Source organism: Adelges cooleyi, unplaced genomic scaffold (assembly GCF_023614345.1).
Source record: "Adelges cooleyi isolate 19-005CV unplaced genomic scaffold, UGA_ACOO_1.1 ACOO_flye_CR_arks_rails_tigmint_CR_PRNA_191, whole genome shotgun sequence".
NCBI lineage: Eukaryota > Metazoa > Arthropoda > Insecta > Hemiptera > Adelgidae > Adelges > Adelges cooleyi.
In genome coordinates this window covers 141,887-164,740 of record NW_026095851.1, presented here as the reverse complement: position 1 = coordinate 164,740, position 22,854 = coordinate 141,887, and the positions used below count along the sequence as shown (strand labels likewise).

At 34.3% G+C, this 22,854-nt stretch overlaps 2 protein-coding genes across 2 annotated transcripts; one reads left to right on the top strand and one right to left on the bottom strand.

The window, feature by feature from the left end:
• Positions 1-973: 973 nt before the first annotated feature.
• Positions 974-8,594, top strand: LOC126833148 (germ cell nuclear acidic protein-like). Its single transcript, XM_050564303.1, has 4 exons — positions 974-1,310; positions 7,364-7,484; positions 7,580-8,197; positions 8,402-8,594. The coding sequence occupies exons 1-4, from the start codon at positions 974-976 to the stop codon at positions 8,592-8,594; spliced, it is 1,269 nt and encodes a 422-aa protein (XP_050420260.1).
• Positions 8,595-14,794: 6,200 nt separating this feature from the next.
• Positions 14,795-18,522, bottom strand: LOC126833147 (golgin subfamily A member 6-like protein 22). Its single transcript, XM_050564301.1, has 3 exons — positions 18,315-18,522; positions 17,541-18,231; positions 14,795-14,889 (listed from the first exon to the last, which is right to left on the bottom strand). Exons 1-3 carry the CDS (start codon positions 18,381-18,383, stop codon positions 14,795-14,797), a joined length of 855 nt encoding a protein of 284 aa, XP_050420258.1. The 5' UTR covers positions 18,384-18,522.
• Positions 18,523-22,854: the final 4,332 nt, after the last annotated feature.

Below are 22,854 nucleotides of genomic sequence, written 5' to 3'. Positions count from 1 at the left end.
AATCGTTTTTGTTGAGTATAATTGATACATTGTACTTAAGTATTATAATTGTAAATTAAAAGCATGAACAAGTGCGTAACGCAGTACTGTAGGATGCTCATTGACCGGAGTTTTTTTCTCTCTCTTTTCTATCATGTTATTTCATTGTGTGATTAAATTCAAATAATTTACAACTACATATTATAAGATGTTTGTAAGATTTTTTTATTCAATTATTTTTAGAGCATTACTTTTTATAAATACAATACATACCTATAAAATTTATAAAATATATAAAATCAGTAAATCAAGGAAAACTATTTGTTATTTGAATAAATTTTAAATAAAAAATATACAAAAAAATTCAAATGTCTTTAAAAAAAATGTTTTAAATATTTTAAAACTCTTCATAAGCCTTATAATAATATATTGAAAATTTTTCATTGGTCATGCCCATATTATGCTGTATTTAGGTCTTTACAAAATAATAACTAACAAAAAAAAAATTATTTATTTGTAAATTTAATTTAATTTTTGCAATTATAAATTTAATTAATGTCAAAAATCTATACACAATAATGTTGTCAAGTCCCAGCAAAAGGAACATTGTTTGGAAAAACACTGTACAATACTTTAAACTTATTAAGAAGACTTCTCAGTTGGAAATGTTTTCACTCAAATTAAAATACTTGTAATAGTAATTATTATAAAAATAGAGTCAAGTTAAAAATGATGGACCAGCCTTAATGTGCACAGTGTAATTATTTTGTACATAAAATTGAATTTAGAGATTTCCGTTAAGTGTTTGGGCGTCCATAGGCTGCCGGTGTCTATGGTGATGCAGACGCCGACCGGATGGGCATTGACCAGATCCGGGTTGCGCGTAGTCTGTTCCTCCAGCAGTAAATGAACTGCACCAGTTTCCGGCGTCTGTTGTGAATGGCCGCGTGGGACTGAGCGGTGAGCATGGCCACCGAAACACTGCTGTTTGACGATGATATCCATGATCGCCAAACAGGTTAAAGTCCCGCAAGGCCGACTTGGCATTCAGGCAATTCATCCAGATGTTCGACGGCGATTCCGAAGTGGACTTCAACAAGAAAGCCCAAATGGAATGCTTCACTTGGGGTCTGGACCAGCGCCATCGACGTTCCTGTTCTACGACCAACCGTCCGTGTTCTGCGACCGGCAGTCAGTGTTTTTCTCTGCGTTCGGCACGTTGATCGGCTGCGGAAACCGCAGCAGGTGTTCCAATCCAACAGGCGTACCTGGGCAGCCTGATCACCATCACGCAGGCCGAACCCATAATCGACAACCAACAGTCACTGCTTGTAAATTTTTTTAGAATAATATAATATAAAAAGGACAAACACACCGCACTAGAATAGTATATTATTAAGAAAATGTACTAGGGTCCTATGCATAAAATGTGTAAATATATTATTTATTAAGAAAAGGATCACTAAAGACGACCGCTGCTGGTGTTTCTATCCAACTGTCTTACCAGGGCAGCCTGATCACCATTCTGCAAGCCTAGCCTGAAATCGAGGACTAACAATCACAACTGAAAACCGACCTTAGCCTGACAGGCCGCCAACAGACGTACTACCTGATCAACTTGTCGGCAGGCTCAGGCAACGATTTCTGGCGCTAGTCGGGCGGTACCAAATTGTGCCGGCCGAACACCTCCGGCCACTTCGTTCAGGCGCGAGCTCTTGTTCCGCGCAAACGGTACAAGCACGAGTCCAACAACACCAGGCGGTTGCACGTGCTGTCGTCCACGGACGTCGTCGAGTCATAATCGCCCACGTTTTTATTGCGCAAGGGCTCGCCGTTTTGGCACCGGATCGGCGTCATCATTTCGCGCCTGTCCTAGACGGGAATCAAGCTGTACTGTGACCGGGACAACGACGCGACGTCCCGAGGAGTCGCTCGCGCACGGCCAAGTGTTCACCAAAACGACGGTGTTGACCATGTCGCAAGTGTACGGGCGGTTTTTCGGACACTCGTTTGCGCTGTGCGCGTTCATCTGCTAGGCCGTCAGTGGTTTGAAAACCCAGCTGAAATGGGTTCAATTTCTACATTAAACTTAATGAATGGCTTCATGCAAAAATAGCCTAAGCCCATAACATGTATTAATTCTCGTTTATGGTATCGCAGTTTCAAACGCCTGATTTTAACCAGTTAGTACACTGGTCTTCTGAACCGATATGCACTACATTGCCTATAGCAACAGCCGTTTAGTTGGTTCGCAAACAAAACCTTTGCCCACAAAATTATTAATTTTATTTAATTTCAAACTATCTAAATTAAAATGATAAAAATTAAATCATGTTATATTTATGTTGATAGTCTATGAAAAATTGTAGGTTGAGATTCTAAAAAGCTTATTTCAACCCGTGTAGATTATACCGTGTTGTAGTAATTGATTTATTTATATCAAGAGAAAAACTACTATTCAAGTCGATGTTATAAGAAATGATTATTGTTTATTTATCATCCAGCCGATTTTAAATTTTATGTTGCTAAACCGCATATTACTATGACAGACAAACATTGTAATTAGCTATTTTAAATAATCGTACCTAACCTAAGATATTTTTTCTACATATTTTTTCAACCAAAAAAATCCATAAATTATGCCAATAAAACCCAGTCGGATCAAGTTGAAACTTATAAGACATATTTATTTGGTATGCTCGCATACGGCAGTTGTATCAAATTTAAACTATACCCATTTCCCACCACCCTAGGGGGGGTACAATTTTTTTGTTTTTCGGGGGTTTTTGCCGTAATTTTAAGACCTTTGGGTTGAAAATTTGGCAGTAGTTGGAACTCATATGTATCCATAACATAATAAACGGAAAAAAAATTCGGCACTGCAGTTTTTTTTTAATTGCCGGAAAACTGTGTTATCGTAAATTGCGTTTATTTTAACAAAAACACCTAAAATCTTTAAAAAAAAATTATCAAATCTTTAAAAGAATTTTATGTTTATCTATGCAGAATGATACTATTAAGTTTTGTGCTCAAGTACCACTTTTGACTTTAAGTTTGAACAAATTCAATTTTTTTTTTTTAAACTAAAAAACACGGTGTACCAGATATGAGAAACGAACAGACACTAAAAACTGTCAGGAGGACTGTTGTTTTTTGGATTAAGATTAAGTGTTGGTTTTTATGCAGTATACCGCCCCAAAATGTATTTTTTATTACACAATTTTTTTAAAGGAAAACTAATGTTTTGCATATTGTTATACTGTTATTCATTTAAAGAGATTCACGCTTCATTGTTTAAATTATCTTATATAAGATATGTAATCTGCTTCGTGCTAGTTTTAATTTTTAAGTTTATAATTTTGTAGCTCTAATTTTGTATAAAATATTTCATTATTTTATTACTGTGTTCAAGTTAAGATAGATTTAATAGTATTTAAAAGTGTTGAATGATAGTACTTTATTTTATGACTAGATCAAATCTCGTGAACATTTAACATCATGATACTGCTCCTATACTATTATTAAAAAAACACAATTTTTAAAATCTCCGTAAAAGGTTATTGTTAAATTACAGGCAACAGCCGACCGCTAGTGACTATACACGTTAGTAGTATGTAACTAATAAGTAATAAATGTAGGTAAAATTTTTTGTTTTGTCCATCACAGAACCAGTATACGATTTAATTTTAAGGATGTATGAAAAGGTTTTTTTTAGTTGCATTTTATTTTGTACATTGTCCATCTAGTAAAATAGAAGTATAATATAACTTTGAAATAATATAATCTGTGAAGTATAAATAGTTTGTGTGAGATTGCTTTAATGGAAGTATATAATACATAAATATTAATTTTATTGAGAATAAACAATTATTATTTAAACTATGGAGTACAAACAATTGAAACATGAATCGTCGACCATTCCAACAAAATTTAACAAGACATTGTATATGACGTGTTATTTGGTCCACTACGTTTTTGCAAAAAAAACCAGTACAGTGGGGTCGGGGCATAGTGGGGACGGAGCATAGTTAGGTCGGGGCATAGTGGTGACGGGGAGGTCACGGTTACAGGAATTTTTAAATCTGAAAGTGATAAAATCAATTTCGAAAAAACGCTTCGATGCAAATCGGTAGTTAGTATTTTCTAGCCAGTACAATCCAAACCAAACACAGTATAAATCAGTTAAGTTAGAAAGTTTTAAACTGAGGTTCTGTATTTACCAATAAGCATCAAAGCGTTTATTTGAAAGTGATTTTATTCAATTTTATCACTTTTATTTATAATAGTTCCTGTAGACCTGTGACCTCTCCGTTTCCTCATTGTTTTGATTCCATTAAGCCTATACTCTACTGTACTAGTCCTCTCGGATAAAATCACTTATGCCACGACCCCACTGTACTGGTTTTTTTTTTACTTGCCTTTTTCTACCTAACTTTTTATGAGACCAAATTCGAAGTTTCTAATATTTTAATTTTAATATTTTACTATTATTATTATTGACTAAAACAATATCCCGCTACTGAAAAACTTTGTTTGACACTGTGACAACTTTTATTTTTCTGTTGTCAAATTTAAACCACTAATCAATTTAAAATCATCATTAATAATATAGGCATACATAAGTTATTAATATGGTCGTTATTTTAAACACAAAAAAAAGAAATTTAACTGTAATAGATTAGTTTAATTAATTTTAGCGGCTCGTTTTGTTATCAATTTTTATCAATATTTTTCAATACTTTGAAATTGTAGCCTTCATTCCTTATACGAACATAAAAGTTTTAATTTCATAAAATATATGTAGACGAACAATTTTAATACATTGTAGTGTTTGAATTTTCAACAATCTATTCGTTTACTATGACTGTAATGATGTTGTTTATGGTATATGTGTGTTTTGGTGGAATTATTGAATTTACGGCGTTTTGTATAGGCAAACTGCAACGCCGGAATGTTCTAAGGTCGGTATAAGGAACGGCGCGGCGTTGTTTTTGTACACCAGTACGGAAAACGACCGTGTTATGACTTATAAAATGAATGAATAAACTGACAAGGGAAAAAAGAGGATATACATCAGAGTTTTGCTGATTCTTATTCGAATAAAACGTTTTATGAATAATTTGTGTACAATTTATTTAAGTAGAAAAATCATTCGAATTATTATTTTGAAAACTATTTGAATAATTGTTTTACAATTTTTTTGAATAAAAAATTTTCTTCCTACATATAATGGTAAAGTATACTTTGTTTTACTTCCCATTGTCAATTATGTCCAATTTCTTAACCAATGGGCCATTAGTTTTTACTTATAAATAGAGAAAAGTTACATTTATAACTTCAAAACCACAGTAAATTCATCTACATACATGCATTTAAATTATTTAGCTTTACAAAACAATTTTAAAAGATCAGACAACATAACTTTCTTATTTATAAAACAAAAGTAGTTATAATAGTAGTTACATAAATTTATATGTCACTGGGCCTTGGTCTATATTGTATTATTAAAATAAAAATGAAATAAAATAAGTACAAAATAGTTACAATATATTTTAAATTATCAAAAAAAAGTCGTGCATTTAGAAATAATTAATTATACTTATCTAATCAAACATAAGTACAAATAAAGTTACAAATGTTTTTTTTTAAAAATCCTAATAAACAAGTTACAATTAATAAAAAAAGCTACAAATTACTTTTTATAAAATTGTGTTTTTTCCATAGTAATTATTTTGTGTTATTTGGAACAATAAATTATTAATTGAAACTTAACAATATTGGATATTGTCTTCAACAAAACTATAGCGTTCCGAATTAGTATTCAGGTAAGTAAGTAATTGTTTTTGTGTTAATTTGTTAATTTTCTTTCTTTTTTTGACGATACATTTCCCGATCTTAGATAACTTTTAATATATAAGATGTTATTCTAAACTAATGGTATAATACTATTCTCAATTAATATTAGTGTCTATATACTTTTTTCCACATCTCGTCACGTTCACTAATTATTATTACTATACACATTTATATGATTGTTTGTGTTCGTGCGATTAGGGTAAGTTTTTTAGGACGTACTTATTTAATTTAACTTTAAAAAAAACAGTAAAAGACTTATATTGTTGGGTTTTACAATGGTTCTCGCTAGTATTTCTTTATTGTTAAAGGACAGTTTATAAATAGTCACAGAACCTTAAGTGTACTGTTGGTAGTACTAAAAAAAATCTAGACTTGTTCATTTTTTTCAAAAGGTAAAATATGTTTTCGAATACCTATGTTTGTATATTCTTAAAGTTATTTCAAATCAAAGTCACACAGTGTTTTAATTATATCTTAGGACTAAGTAAAATATTGTCACTTTTTAGATAAAATAACATTAAAATTTTTAATAATAATTTCACCGTTTGGTCGTCAAGGCAATTTTTGTCTTGTACCTTGTAAACAACACGGTTTTCTTCGCATTTTGATCTTGACAGCCCGGATAAACACTTTGAATTATTCTAACCAACCTCTGTTAAATCAAAAAGCTTATTTCGATTATCATATCAAACTTATACTTACTTATTCTTGTTATTTACACTTTTATTGCATAATTATTTTCAGTTTTTTCTACATTTTTTATTATTTTTGTATATTTACATTCTGTATTTACTTGTAACACTTTTGTATTTTGTGTTAATTGTTTTTTTGTTTATTTCATTGTTTTTTTTATATATTTATTAAGTTTCATTCTTTTGATATTTTGTACAACGGTGACCGATTACAGGTAAGTTCTTATTTTAAGATGATGTTATAAACTAAAGATAAAATACTATTCTCAATTAGTACAATAGTGTCCACATACTTTTTTTTCTCTTCTCGTTACGTTTTTATATTTAATAATTATTTCTATGATACACATTTTTATGATATGTGTTCGTACGACTAGGTTTAGATTTTTAGGATGTACTTATTTAATAAAACTCTAACAGTCATAGAAATTTAAGTGTTCTGTTGTTAGTATAGATACTAAAAAACTGTTTTAGAAAAAAATGCATTTTTAGTTAGTAAAAAAAATTAATTTAACAACATGCGTCGGCTGTATATTGTAGCTTTCTTGATCCGACGTTTTAATAATATTTATTACTGAAGGAATTTTGAAAAAGAAAAGCTGATAATTTTATCTTACCAAAAGCAATTTAATAAACTAAATGACTAATTATTTTCACTTTTAAAACTTGTACATTTTTTTTAAAAGATAAAGTATGTTTTTCAATATGTACATATAATATTCTTAGAGTTGTCTCAAATCAAAGTCACGCGACATGCGTTCGGAGCTTATTTTTTAAACACAGTATTTGAATTATATTATCATAGGACTAAGTTAGAAAATATTGTCACTTTTTAGCTAAAATGGCACCGTTAGAAAGAGATCCACCCAAATTCTTATTTGATCATATAACAGACATAAACGAAGACTTCTTGACGGACGACGAAGAAGAGTTATTTCCAGAACGCCTTATATACAAGTACTAAAGCTTGACAAAATAGTAGCTGGCTAGTCGAGTTTAACAACAGCTAGTGTTAATAATACAATTGTTTTTTTATGTATAATTCGTTTTAGCGACATAGACACAAGAGATAGAGACACGGACGAAGAGATTGACATAAACACCGACGAGTTAAATAACTATATACCTGAAATAGTATTGGAAGTCATTAGACAATGGAGTACATACTTTAATAGTGCTGTTCCACCACTTGTCAACAACCATGACAGAAAGACAGAGGACAGCGACGACAGAGAGACAGAGGACAGCGATGACACAGAGACAGAGGACAACGATGACGAGTCAATTGAGACAGACGAAACCGACGACAGAGAGACAGAAGACAACGATGACATGTCAATTGAGACAGACGAAGCCGACGATAGAGAGACAGAGGACAACGATGACACAGAGACAGAAGACAGCGATGACAAAGAGACAGAGGACAACGATGACACAGAGACAGAGGACAACGATGACAAGTCAATTGAGACAGACGAAACCGACGACAGAGAGACAGAAGACAACGATGACAAGTCAATTGAGACAGATGAAACCGACGACAGAGAGACAGAGGACAACGATGACGAGTCAATTGAGACAGACGAAACCGACAAAATCCACGACGACGACGAATATTCCCGGAACTTCATGCCCACATACAGCTTCGATGCAAGGCTTGCATATTTCAAGTAAGTGCGACCGCTTGGTATTACATTTTTCATATTTTGTGCACCATATAGCTTATCATTGTAAATTAATGTGTACATCAAAAAAATTATTTATTTCCTTCCGGCCGGGTGATCATATTTTGTTATCATTGATGACGACTTAGATAACCTAATCCGAGAAATAGTATTAGAAAACAACTGGAATACATACTGTAATACTTTTAGCGCCATTCACCCGCCTGTCAACGAACGCCGACCAGTTGAGTCAGACTCGGACGACCCGCAGCCGTGCTCATCATCAGGTCTGAAGAGACCGCGTTTAGACTCTGATGATGAGCAACCCAGGTCAACAAAGCGGAGACGGCCAACGTCGTACCAGTCAGAAAGCGAAGAAAGCGAGTCGGACAACTTTCAATAGTACTCCAGCCGATAAACTGTGGCCGGCAAGTCGGCGAAGCCGTTGGCGGACACGTGTGCTGTAGTAGCGCGAGATGCTGCAGCCACTGTCTCCGTCCAATCGCATCCCGAACTTGTCCGGCCGGCCTGTTGAGGAAGACGTGAAGTAGTAATCCAGACGATGGAAACGAAGGGACAACTCGGGAACGACGGTGACGGTGCAAGCCAGTAGCGCGAAATGCTGGCCCACCGTCCCATCTAACCGTATCTTGGACAGTCTGTCGGGGAAGATGTGTCGCGGTGAAGCAGACGGCAGTACTCCAGACAATGAGTGACGAGGAGACGATGAAATATTTTCAATTGAATTTTAGAACAAAATAATAATAATACATGTATTATATGTTCATTAAATATTATTATTATTCAATATATTATGTATATTGCAAATTTGGATTCTAAAATTACTTTACCACTGATGGCAGAGACGTGCTCGGTGGCAAACTATTGGGCACATTTGAACCTGGTAATCTACTTTTTGTATGCGGTGGCCGTCGGAAGACAGTTTACGTTTTTTAATTAGATAGGATTTACTGCGGTGGAACAAAAAATGATATAGGTGATTTGTTTATTTCTTTAATTGAGTAGTAGTAAAACATTGCTTTGAAACATGAAATATATAAAGCACGATAACTATAATCTTTTGAGTTTTGAGGATCCCGGAGCTGTGTGTTAAATTTTTTCTTATTTAGTAATTTATATTTTTTCTATATTAAATAAACAATTCACATGGGACACGTCTTATAAAATGATTTAAATATTTTAAAAATATTATCAAAGGTGCTTGATGCGACTTGTTCTAGGAATACTATATTATAAATCGACATAAAAAATTTTCACTCCACTCCAATAGTCACGTCCCGACATAATATTATACCTGAAATAATGAATAAATTAATAAGCATTTTTACGTCGACTTAGGCGGCACAGAAACACTGCCTATATAACTTTTTTTTAAAACATTTCTAAAAAATAGTAAAAAAGTGAACACTTAAAAAATAACAATTTCACTACAAGAACAATTTACCAATCAATTGTAGTACAGTTTATTTAAAATGTCAATTACTTGGAAAGCAACCGAAAATCAACTAAAATTTTAAATAATGTTGAATATCCTTCAACAAATTATATATACTAGTCAGTATATATAATATTATACGAAGATAAGAGAAAGACGGTTCATACTTGCAGTGGGTTAATTTCTAGCATAGTATGCGGAAAAAAAAATATATATGGTTACCTACTTATAGTTAATAATAAAAATCTGTGGCTTGAAGCAAGAAGGCCAAGATTTAAGGTGTTCATGTTAAAATGTACAAAATATTCGCACAGCTTGTTGATGTGTTTTCGAAACGGGGAAAATGCTTTGGATGAAGTATTATCATTAAAGTTTAGTCCAGTGGCGGCCGACTACAGTACTCTATAGGTATTTTGTTTTATTTACAGACTGTGCTGATGTATAAGAGGAAAAAAAAACTCCTCTTGTCCAATTAGAAATACTCATGAACCATATATTGTGTTTCGTGGCGCTCAACCGTTCCTAATTCTAACTAAACATTTATTCGGAAAACACAAAGCCATAATAAGAGATAAGAATGTTTGATAACAGTTGAAGAGCCACAAGATGTAAAGTAAAAATCGACCATTCAGCCCCCACAGAGAAAATTGTAAGTGTACTATAAAAAATGTAAAAAAAACAGTTATATCTGTTCGGTAGACATGCCAAAAAGTGCCTTTAATAACTTTTATTTTTTTATTAAACTTTCGCCATAACTCGGATCCACAATTTCTTATTGATAATTATTGTAAAATAAACATTATAAGCAAGTTGGAACACTTGTAAGGGCTTCAAAATTAAGTTAGGTGAATATAATTTCCTTTAACGGCTTTTCGTTAACGTTTTTTCATGTTAAAGTAGTGTTTATAATTTTTTTTTTTTTTAATGTAAATATTTCAGCTAAATTATACAATTTATTGATCAGATTATATTGTTCTCTGCGTCAGACATTTTTTAACGGTTCGTCATTTTCGCCTAGTTGGCATTACTTTTTTAAAATTTACTTTCTGACAACTTTTAGAGCCCTGTCGAGGAGTTGTAAAAGCTTTAACAAGCAAACCATAGCTACTACTATTTTTATTTGATTAAAATAATCGATGGGCGAGCGGTGTTTAATCTTTATGCTAATTAATTTCGATAATCTTAAAAACGTAAAACTCATTAATGGAGAGTATTTTATTAACTTAATTGTGTAATTAATTATATTCAGTTTGCTAAACAAACAAAATTGTCCTTGTTATTGAAGATGCGAATTAAATATTTTAGCTCGGTTCAATTATAATATTTATGTCATCAACAAAAGTAGTTTTTACAGTATGAAACATAACCTTAGTAAAAATGTCGCATGTATGTTTTAAACAATAAGGTTAGAAAGAGTATATATTTTTTTGATACAGTATATCAGTTTGATAAAATAATTACACAGCTCAGATAATATTGTAATTTATTATACAAACACAATGCGCCCATGTGTATTATCTGTACCCGTGTCTATGTATAATACATAGACACTCGCAACACAATACAATTATAAAATGTACAATAAATGCTGCCCGTTATTGCTCTCCTGTCCATAGCATAACGTTTTTGCAAATTATACAATACCATTATTCCCTTTATGTTATGTATATTCACATTGATAACCGGTACAGTTCTCTTCAGACGCCATTCACATGGTAGCCACCGGTTGTTTACGTTTTTCATGCGTTGAAATTGTTTTTTTATTAAATAGTGTACATCTATTGTAATCTTCATTTAAAGTTGCACATTGTGTATTATTTATAACCTTTGTGGTATTACAATTATCATGTAATAAAACATCCAAACAGGACAGAAATCTAGTACAGAAACCTAAATATTATACACTTGGTTTGTTAAGGTTACACGAGCCCCGAATAATAATTATTACTTCAATGACTGTTTAAATATTTAAGCACAATCCATCGAGCCGTTATAAGGTATAATGTAATAAATTGCACCACTGCCTGTTCACTAAACTACCCTTTCTCGTTTTCCCACATTGGCCCAAAATAGGGTAATTTTAACAGATAGCACATTTAATTCAGTCTTACCATACAGACAGTTGCCAAAAGCTATCAACGAATGAGTCGTACGAATCGATCATGACTTGATCGTATCACTAAATCGAGCAGTTAAATTAATTAAAGGTTATTAAACTAATTTTGGAAACTAATTTTTTAACGGTTAATTTAGCTAAACCATAGAGAACTAAATTTTCCATTAAACTAAACCAACTGAGGTAGATTGAGGTTTTACATTGGAATATCAATAGCTAGGCATTTACGACCGTTACTGGAAAGAGTATAATGTGCAAATAATTTATGTCACAAATCGAGTATCAGTCAGATTAGCGAGAAGTTTTCTACATTAAACGTAAATTGTTGAATAATCGAAAAAAATTTGTCTCTAAAATATGCATTATGCAATAGGAACATATTCAATCTTTCCCTTGGAGCAAAAACATTGTCGATCGTCATTATGTCTTATAATCAGCTATGATTGTCTGTCTCTAAACTGGCACAGTACTTTTCGAAAATTCCAACCCTTCAACCATAGATGGCCGTGGTTACCATGGTTACAAACAAAATATTTTAAATAAACAAATACGTGTTAGTAATATACAATAATGTGTTTAAATAACATAAAATCAACAAATTTCAAATAACCTTCGGTCATTCGGTCGGACGAGTGAAGCCATCAGAGTGCCTACGTTGCGCGATACAGAACCGAAGGAGAATTTTTTTTTTTTGCATTTTTTTACATTTATTTTTTCATTTTTTTCGAGACTTCTAAACGGGTTATAATAGTTTGGCGTGAAAAAGCCAATAAATAACTATAGCATAATAGTCTTAATCATGTTTGAGACTTCTTAACGGGTACAATAGTTTAACGCCACAAAGCCAATAAATAACTATAACATACAGCGGCGTAAGTTGGACCGAATTTTGGAGGTTGCAAAGTATATTTAAATTATAATATTTAATTAACATAGGTAGGAACTTAAATACAAATTTACGTGTCAACAGACTTGTTACGGTTCGCAGTTTCATATAGATTTGCGATAAACTAATTTCGATTTCGCATTCGATTTTGTTTTAATGACATATAGCTAGATTTTAATATACCTAATATATAAGATTTGATGTACCGAATAAAGGGCATACGAGTTGCCTTTAATCTAAAGATTCACGCTTCGATAAACAGAATTGGAGTATCGTTTCTATCGTTTGGTACAATGAAATTATAGTCTTGAGAAGTTATTATAGAACGCTTTTTTTGAGACTTCTTAACGGGTACTCGTCCTACAAATATTTCTCATTTGAAACCAGATTTCTACACGGTACTGTAGCGGTTTTATACAGTACCCAGAGTGGTAACCGTATAGGTACATAATTTAATACCCGGTAACCGGTAAGACTCGTTTAGTTTCGCGCCAGAATCTACCGTATGGAATTTAATAAAAGAATACCGTCTTGAATTGCCGGCGTTTTGCATAATATCTTATCACTGGTGAGCGATATAGTTTAATTGTTATCAATAATTTCTTATCAGTTATTCAGGAATTATCAAAATCCTCTCTCACCATTCCATTCGTAACCTAACCTAATGGCATTACTATAAGTTCTATAGATAAATATATAAAATCAACAGAAGTCATGTTGTAGTTGTAATAATATCATAACAACTTCCGCCACCGGAAAATATTATTATAATGTGAAAAAAAAATGAAACGTACAAACCCCACAGCTGTTAACGATATGTTCAGTAGACATAGACGGTTTTCTGGTCTCGAAGAAATGGACGTTGAGAATTGATAAATATAATACAACGTAAAAAGAAACTTTTTTTCCCTCGTCCGGCGGCGTTATTATACTTGAACGCGGAAGCACTAGAAAAAATAAAAATAGAATATTGCTATTGAAAAGCGTGTATACACACTGTGAGCGAGTAAAGTTTACACGACTTGAGTTCCAGTGGGGCAGGGGTGAAGGGGGAGAGTTAATAATATTGTTTTGGCCTGAAAGTTTTTTTTAACAAATTTTATTTTTACCGCTGTCGAAGGTTATATTTTTTGCGACCAACGGAAAACAATATCGCATACACATAATATTTGATTTACAAGTAATAACGAGACGTCGTTTAATAACTCGTTTACTGTATAGGAAATAAATACACTGCAATAAAATATAATAATAATTGTAGTATGCTATTTGAACAAAGACAAAACATATAAATACATATATTTATATATTGAGCCAAAATACTTACAATAGAGACGCGGCTGTTTGTATAAGTTCAAATAAAGCGACACTAAATGGGTCACGTCTTATTTATACCACTAAAGGCGTTAATTATAGTTTGCTCACATTAAAAGTTCCTATTTTACAATATTTTTTTTTAGTCATTTTGTTTATTATTGAATTATTTATTATCTTTTTTTGTTGAGTTATTTTTTATCATTGTGGTTGAATTATATTTTATTATATTATCTTGTGCCATAGGGGCAGTTAATAATTAGTTTTTTTATTATCAATTTTTATATTTTTTATCAATTAATTATTTTCATTGTTGATATATTATATGTGCCAAGGAAGCAACTATACATTTAGTGAGTTATTGAAAATATTATTATTAATTATTATATGAACCGGCATTTTTCTTTTTTGTCTTAGTTTTAAGTTTTCCTACACACCCTCATATATACACACTCACACAAAGCTCACCTCATAGCTCTCTGGTTTCTGCGTAGGCGATACCTCCTAGTCCCAGTAGAGCTATTCACAACACTACACGCACGTAGCTGACCATTTGGGTCGGTCAGCCAAGCTATCGGGTAAAGCGGCTTATTTTTATCTGCCCCCGGCGCAAACAGTCATTTTCAACGAAACAAAAACGTTGGAAAAATCATTAAGTATTGCTTAATCATTGAGTAATTATTTTATTCAAAATTAATAAATTTTTAGGATACCTGTTGATTTTAATTTGAATAATGTGCACAGTTTTACATTTTTATTTTGGTGTTTTTTCTTGGTTTTTTTAATGGGAAGGGGTAAAATTTTTTAAATGTTCACTCAATGTAATACCTTTCAGGTAGGATTTTTGAACCGTAGACTCGCAGACTTTCTAATTGCATTGGTCGGTAGACAAACGATGACTAGCCTGGATATTCCCTCGGGAACTGCTACATCGGTTTAATGAGGGTTCAAGAGACACTGGGCAAAGTTCCAACAAGGGATAAAATATTGAAAATTGCCACTCTACGGCCGTCGACATTAGCCGGATTACGACTTAACGGGTCCTAATGGGTATATAATCTATATATATATATATATATATTTATAGGTAAATGGGCATATTATATTCTATAATGGACGAGTACGATATACAATTTTTGGTGTATATATTTTTTTCAACGATACATCTTGTATTTATATGGATATGTAATTTTTTTTCTTTTAAATAATTGAATTTCAAAAAAAAAAAAAAAAGTCCCATCGTGGTATTAGGTAAGTGCTAATAATTATTATTAATTAGCAGTTAGCTATTAACAAAAAGGCAAAACTAAACAAATTTGACTTTTCAAGTCGACATTTCGCGTTAGCCATTTGTTTGTTAGCAATGTTTTTTTTTAGGATTTAAAAACAGTAGTTTTTGTATAGTTTTTTTTTGTAAATGTTGATTTTTGGAATAAACGTGGTAAAAAAAAAAATAATAATCTCAGTTCATTTATCGAATTGAATTAGGTTTAAATTAGTTTAAAAAAACGTAACTTATACCCACGTGCAGATTTCAACAAAATTGGGCAATTTTTTTGTCAATATTTATTAGTTTTTTTTTTCTTAACACAGACTAAACCATAGTACCTTATAGGCAAAGTTGTGTCTAGTCTGATTGAAATAAAAATCTAAATTTTATATATTATCTGTTTGTCACTACCGTTTAAACCGCTTTGCCGTTTATTTGTCATTATAATATATTGGCAGGTAGAATAAAAATCCAGCAGAAGTTTTCTCTAACCGTAAAAGATACCTATCGGATAATATATTGAACAAAATATGTCTTCTTCTTTGCACCCCTCCGAGTTAACCGTAAAAAGGTAAACGGTCGATAAATAAATCCGTTAGAGGAACCAGAGGTCTATTGTTCAAAGGGTAAAATAATACACTTAATATAGAGAACTTGGATCAAGATGCTGTGATAAAAAAACAATACACCTCTACAAGAGTTATATTATTATCCTTTGCTTGTTCTGCAAATGTGTCAATAACTTTGTTTGTGTTGATTAAATTTGTCATGTCTAACCTAACCTTATGGTTTTTTTGTGTTAAACATTTTTATAAGCAGATGTGTTAATACATAAACAGTACGACCCTTTAAGCTTCCCCTCCTTGATTGCACCTATGTTTATATCTAATAATTAATACATTAATACAATATATAATATCTACCTACACATTAACTATGATATTAATTAATCTTATTATCTATCATGTTATGTAAACTGAAATCTTCAATAATAAATAGTCATATTCGACCGCCGAGCTAACATTTTACCTCCTATTAATTGCTATGCAGTGATAATTAGGTATATTTTTTTTTTTTGTACAATAATACTCATAAATTATAATGTACGGTAGGCCCCGTGCAAGAACTTCTCAATAATAACAAGTATATACAGTTATACATGGTTTATTTAACACATTTTTACATTGGTATTTGTAGAATATATTTACATTTTTATAAGCTGTACATTGAATAAATAAAAAACACAATCTTAACGAAATTCTTGTGGCCGTTTTTTTTCTTCAAATATGTCATCGTTGAAACGTCCGCCGCCGCTGGGGCGGATTTCCACGAGTCTGCCGCATAGATCCGGCTGTACGAGCGGTGGCACGGGCCGGGTTGACTGCGAGGTCATCGGTGATGTCTGGCAGCATACACCCGCAACTCCGGGAACTTCCGCCGTGGCGTCCGCCGAAACCACACGTAGTCTACGACCGTACGGCTGAAAAAAAAATCGTTTATCATCAGTTACGCACTCTATTGTCGAGACCATTGATAACCAGTTTTTTCTCATCAACCACGCGGACGCGGACGACGTTTGGTTCCAGCATGACGGCGCCACGACGGACGTTCCGCACGAACGGCTCGAGGGCACGTGTTTATCTCTCGCAGAGGTCACGTTTATCGGCCCAGCCAGACGTTTTCCGGAGATGCGCAGGTCTATGTCGCCGCAATCGCCGGATGCCCTCAAAGTCGACACGACCCAAGCCGTAGCTCGAGCTCAGCCGGATCCGTGCGGGGGCAGAGTCGTTGAAAATCCACCTGTCGCACCTGTGTGCCACCGTGCGAAGCCGCGGCCGACGTTTCAACCGTGTCATATTTCATAAGCAACCGGCCTTTCAAACAGATCAAGAATTTCGTTAAAATCGTCACAAACATATTAATACTATGGATAACTTAAAGGTTGACATCGTCGACGCCCAAAAGCAGTGTGCTCGTCCGAGTGCGAGCAACCGAGTGCGAACAGCCGGTTGTCAATTGCTGCTTGGTTCATGATTACATAACTGAACGCTCACTGAAATCATCAAGGGGTAGTAATTAGATTAATAGCGAGGCGTGTGTTATAGTCCCTAAGAAAAAAAAAAAACTGCTATTATTTGTATTTTCACTTACCGCCCTTATTGGCCATCTGCACGTTCCTAGGGCGGCGGCGGGGGGGACCATTTTCGAGCTGGTACAATGCCTTTTGGGTGCAGTTTAAGCGTTGGGTTTTTTTCCTTAATTTGTACTTAAAATAGTTTAGCTCGTCTGTCTTTATCTCCATCTCACCAAAGTGTGCCGATTCTTGTTTTTTCATTTCTTTCTGCAGTACTTGATATTTGTTTACTATGTCGTTGTACTTTGACTCAAGATTCTCTTTTTCTTCCTGCAGCTTTTCCAATTTGTTTAATATTTCGTCGTAGTTGGATTGTAGCTTTTCATTTGCTCCCTGCAGCTTTTGCCATATCGATTCTAACATTTCTTTTTCTCCCTGCAGCTTTTGAAATATCGATTCTAGCAATTCTTTTTCGCCCCGCAGCTTTTGAATTTGGTTTAGTATGTCTGCGTTATTTGATTCTAGCTTATCACTTTCTCCCTGCAGCTTTTGACACATCGATTCTAGCTTTTCTTTTTCCGCTTGTAGCTTTTGACACATCGATTCTAGCTTTTCTTTTTCCGCCAGTAGCATTTGAATTTGGTTTACTACGTCGTCATAACTTGATTCTAGATTTTCTTTTTTTTCCTGCAGGTTTTGACGTATCGATTCGAGCTTTTCGTTTTCATGCTGCAGCATTCGCATTTTGTTTACTACATCATTGTAACTTGACTGTAGCTTATCTTTTTCTTCATGCAGCTTTCTCATTGCGTCATTGCTATTTGAAAGCACTCGCGCCCATTCGTTGTTTAAGTTGTCGATTTCTCTTGCGTGCTCACGACGCAATCTCTCATACTCCGCGGCGTACTTTGCGGCGCATTTCCTCTGTTTATATTTATAATTATTATTATTATTATTTAAGAAGCACCGAGGCATTAGGGTAGGTTTACTGGACTGTCGATACTTACATTGTAATAGAGAAAACCAGCGCCGGTCACGACGCCGCCCGCTAATGCCGCCGCAATGTATTCATACATCCTTTAAAGACTTCGGTAAACTTGGAATGACTTGGAATGACTTGGAATGACTTGAAATGACTTGGATTGACTCGTAACAACAAAAAATACTTTCGCGTTGCGTGTCTGTTCGACGTCTGGTGAAACATTGGTTGTTTACTCGAGGTCGCTAACAAGTAATATTAATACTGAAATCGGCCAGCACAAAAGCCTAATAACTAAAAGCCTAACAACAGCTGTTATTACCTACACAGGTGCATATTGCTGTCGACCGAGTAATTAGTGCTGAACCGATGGATTTACGATTGGAAAAATAGACACATACCGTAGACACAAGCTGTAGCACATATTATATCAAACCCTTCGACTAGCATATACATGCATTTGTCGTCCCCTGAGATCTTTCCTTTGTCCGTGGCTCGACACCGTCGAGTGGGGCCAGTAAGACAACATTTTGTAGGCAACATTAAGCAACATCAGGCCGAGGCCCTGAGACCGGCGGAAGACGCGAAACTAGCAGGGTACGTCGTGGTTAAGCGCAGTAGTTTTAGTGGCAAATCGCGGCGCTAACAACCGCTGTTTCTTCGCGCGCCTGGCATCGTCGGACAGACCGTGATCTCGTGGATCTAACGAGGGATCGAGCGGCCTTCTATACGCCCTAGCGGCTGAGAAATCCGGGAAAACTCCCATTTTCATTTGAAAATTAGTAATTTTCAGGCTTTGTTATTTTGCATAGCAACGGCCGCCGGCGGCCGGGTAAGTTTTTTGGTTTTGGCGGGTTTTCGGTCAAGGAGTGGATTTTTATGCCATTTTGACGTCGGCGACCTGTCTGAATCGCGCCAGAACCTTAATGTAAAGGGCTGGTGACCCTAAGACAAAGGGTAATGGCGAAAAATCGCGTTTATTGTTAGTGGGGCCGTAACATATGGGGTACAATCGACCATTACCGTACATGTTTTCTCAAAAAAAAAAAATGAAAAACCCTATCACCACTAAGTCTTACAACATAAAACCGTCGTAGTCTTTGCCCTTAAGTACTTGAAGGTTTTTTGGATTTTGAGCGACGATAGGTACGGGTTTTTTGTGACGTTTTTTTTTTAGGGCAAAGTCGTTTCGACGGCCAACTCATTTTTTTTTTTTTGACATCACCGAGAAACGCTGTCACGTCTTGTCACGGCTTTATATAATAGTACACAGTGCTTTGGTGTCGTTAAACGCCCTTTTACCGGTACGGGGTGCCGGTCGACGGGGAGTTTTTTTTGTTTTGTCGAGCTCATGAGTACTTAAAACCTATGTCCATATCTGTTATCTTTGCCGGCGTATTAGGCTGATCGGATCACTGTAGTTATTCTTCTAAAGAGAAAGAAAAAATTGTGTAATATAAATCCGCTGACGATAATAGATTTTTTTTTTGTCTAGAAGCCGATAGGTCAAGTTAAATTGATTTTTTTTGAGGCTTCAAATGTTTCTAACCGTTGAAATATAAATTAAAAAATAAAAAAAATACAAAATAGGTAGTTTTGCCTGACTCGATTCGAACCCGAAACCTCTTGATTATTAGTTCAAAGTGTTAACCGTTACGCCACTAAGACATATTCATACTAATAGGTAATTGTTTGGGTATTTAACGTGGAACCGTTTAACTTCACTCAAAAAAAGTTGACATAAAAAAATTTTAAAAAAATATTGAAGTCATTAATCGAGAGGAGTTTGCATACTTACACACGGACAGTAGAAATATATATATATATATATATGCTTAATGACGTCAGCACTGTGAACGACCCCTGCCATAAGACATGTCCATGTCAAAAAAAAAAAATGCAGTCAGAACGATTGAACGTGGTAACTAATAAAACGAACCCCAATCAGAGGGTGGACAAGTAATATAACAAAAATAATTTGACAAAATTGAACTTTTTCTTATTCATTTTCAAGTAAATGCATAAATGTCGCGGGTACGCCGTCTTTAGGTCAGAGAATTCGGTCAAGGTGGCTTTAAACTAGAATATTATGAGATAGGACAAAATAACAAAATATAATATATTTAAAACACTGACAAGATAAGAGTGCACTCTATATTCGAGAGATTAAACAAACACTATAATGTATTCCGAATGCACGACTCGGTCATGATCTGCCCTTATCTAACTTTTGAAGACCTTTATTTTATGGTCTCGCCCCATTCCGGTTTAATATTTTCCGGATCGTTTCTTTTTTTTACGATGCTATCAATATCCCTGTTTATCCCTCCTTCTCCTCTCTCTCTCTCTCTCTCCAGCTCATTTGCTTCCACGTACAAAATGACAATATTTTAGGTATAATATTTTTAAAAAAAACTGAACTGAAAAATGTCCGTTATATGGGTTGGAATGCAGTATTGTCCAGTATTGATTCGTTGTCTAATTTGCTTTGGTCGTTCATACCAAACGATACCTATTCAAATAGATATATGAATTATGACTATATAATATGAAAACATTTTCGAATATTGATTTAGCAGGCACGTCGTCGACCCTAATTACTGTTGTAAAAAATTCCTAACCCGTGCTGCCCGACAAATCCCATTAGAGAACCCCAAAAGGATTTATTATCCGGTACACGGCTGGATGTAGACACTTTAGCTGCTTTTACTATTCCGAACACGACTCGAATAAATAGGATTTTTGTCTTTGGAAAAAGGCAAATTTGGATTTTCTTCAAATTGCGAATATAAATGTTATTTATTTTTATGTTTTACATCATTTATTATACTTCTCGTACAGATGATTGAATCACACATTTGTTTTGTATAATTGCACTATTTTAGAATTCAACCTGTAAAGTTGTAGGACTATTAATACACGTTAATGATTAATTACACTTATGACATATTACTGACATATTATGACTATTACATAGTAAAAAAAAATGTTGTTTTACTCGTTTACTAGTTTTTTAAATTCAAATGTTACAATTTTTATTTAAATCGCCAAAAGCCGCGAACAAAAAATAACCTATTTTGGTTTTGCTGGAATACACTTATTTGCGTTTTTGCTCGGTTGGGTTTTATTGAGTTCTGTGTATAGAATCTGTCCAATTTCTCCAGCGCATGTGCGAGTGTGTGTTCCACTTCACTGAAAGTTTTCCCCTGCGCAGTTATCGCTAAATCGTCGGCATACAGGAAACGACGAGTAGTTCCCATAATGGCCTGGTCATTTGTATAGACATTAAAGAGTATTGGTTATGAAATGTATTAAAAAAAACATTTTTGGGTTTTTAAAAAGCTCGGAATTTTAACAGCTGATTAAAAGCTATCCGAATAGATTAAATAATAATATTGGCTTTTTAAATCATTGTTAGGTATTATTGGTTGTTATTTATTATTATATAACAGAATTCAGTTTTACGTTATTCTTATAACAGTATTCAGTTTTTCGTTATTCTTATAACAGTATTCAGTTTTTCGTTATTCGTCATCACGTCTCAGCAACATACTCGATTTTGTGAAACATGATGTCACTTAAATTGTATGCGGCCGGCGGATTTGTGGCGGGGTTCGGTTGTGCCTACCTGGTTGACTATTGCTGCTCTCGGTGGTTACAATCCGTACGTATGAATTTCAAAAATATTTCATTGTCACACTTAGGGAAACGGTCGCACACACAACTCCGCTTGTCCAGGGCCAGCTGACAATCTTTACGTGTTAAGGTAAGCGTCCATATGTCCGCATCGGACGGGTCGTTTCAACCGGATGTACAATTTTTCCAGTATTGGCTATAGCACACTAAAATCCGTCCGATGCGGACTTGTGGACGCGCACCTTTAAGGCCGGGTGCAAGAAAACGATTATCTATTGAGTTTTTGGGCATACGTAAACCGCGCCCCGTTTATAATTTGGTTTAAAAAACGTATGTGTAAACTGCGCCCGAGTTTTTATCAAGTGGTAAAAGGTTAGTACCTACATGTAAGCTGCGCCCAGCTTCTCGTCATCGGTATGAAATGCAAACAGCGTCCGAATCAATAAAATCACGGGAATATTAACATTTTAGGGTTTCTACCACTTTTACCAAATTGCATAAATTGCCATGACGAGGTTTCTTGTCAGCATGTGGAATTAGCATTGATAATGAGGACGGCAGATATCCGAGTGTTTTAGCACTCGCTCGCTATTTGGCCTCGGATAAACATACATGGATGTCGCTTTCATTTGACACAATCGTACATTATTATTATAATGTATATATATAAGTTTAATACAATATAATACAGGGTGGGCCACGGAAATAGGGACAAAAATAGATGGGTTTTTCTCAACATTGAATGGGAGTAGGCAGGTCTAGATAAGCTCATTCGATCCGTCAGATAATGCCATTTAGTTATCATTATAGCGCAGTGGAGTGTCGTTCACCGTGTGTTTGCGTACGACGCGTTTGTGAAAAACAATGAATCGATAGTTAAGGTGCAGCGTGCCCCCGCTGCCAACGAATAGGGTCAAAAATAGATAGACGTA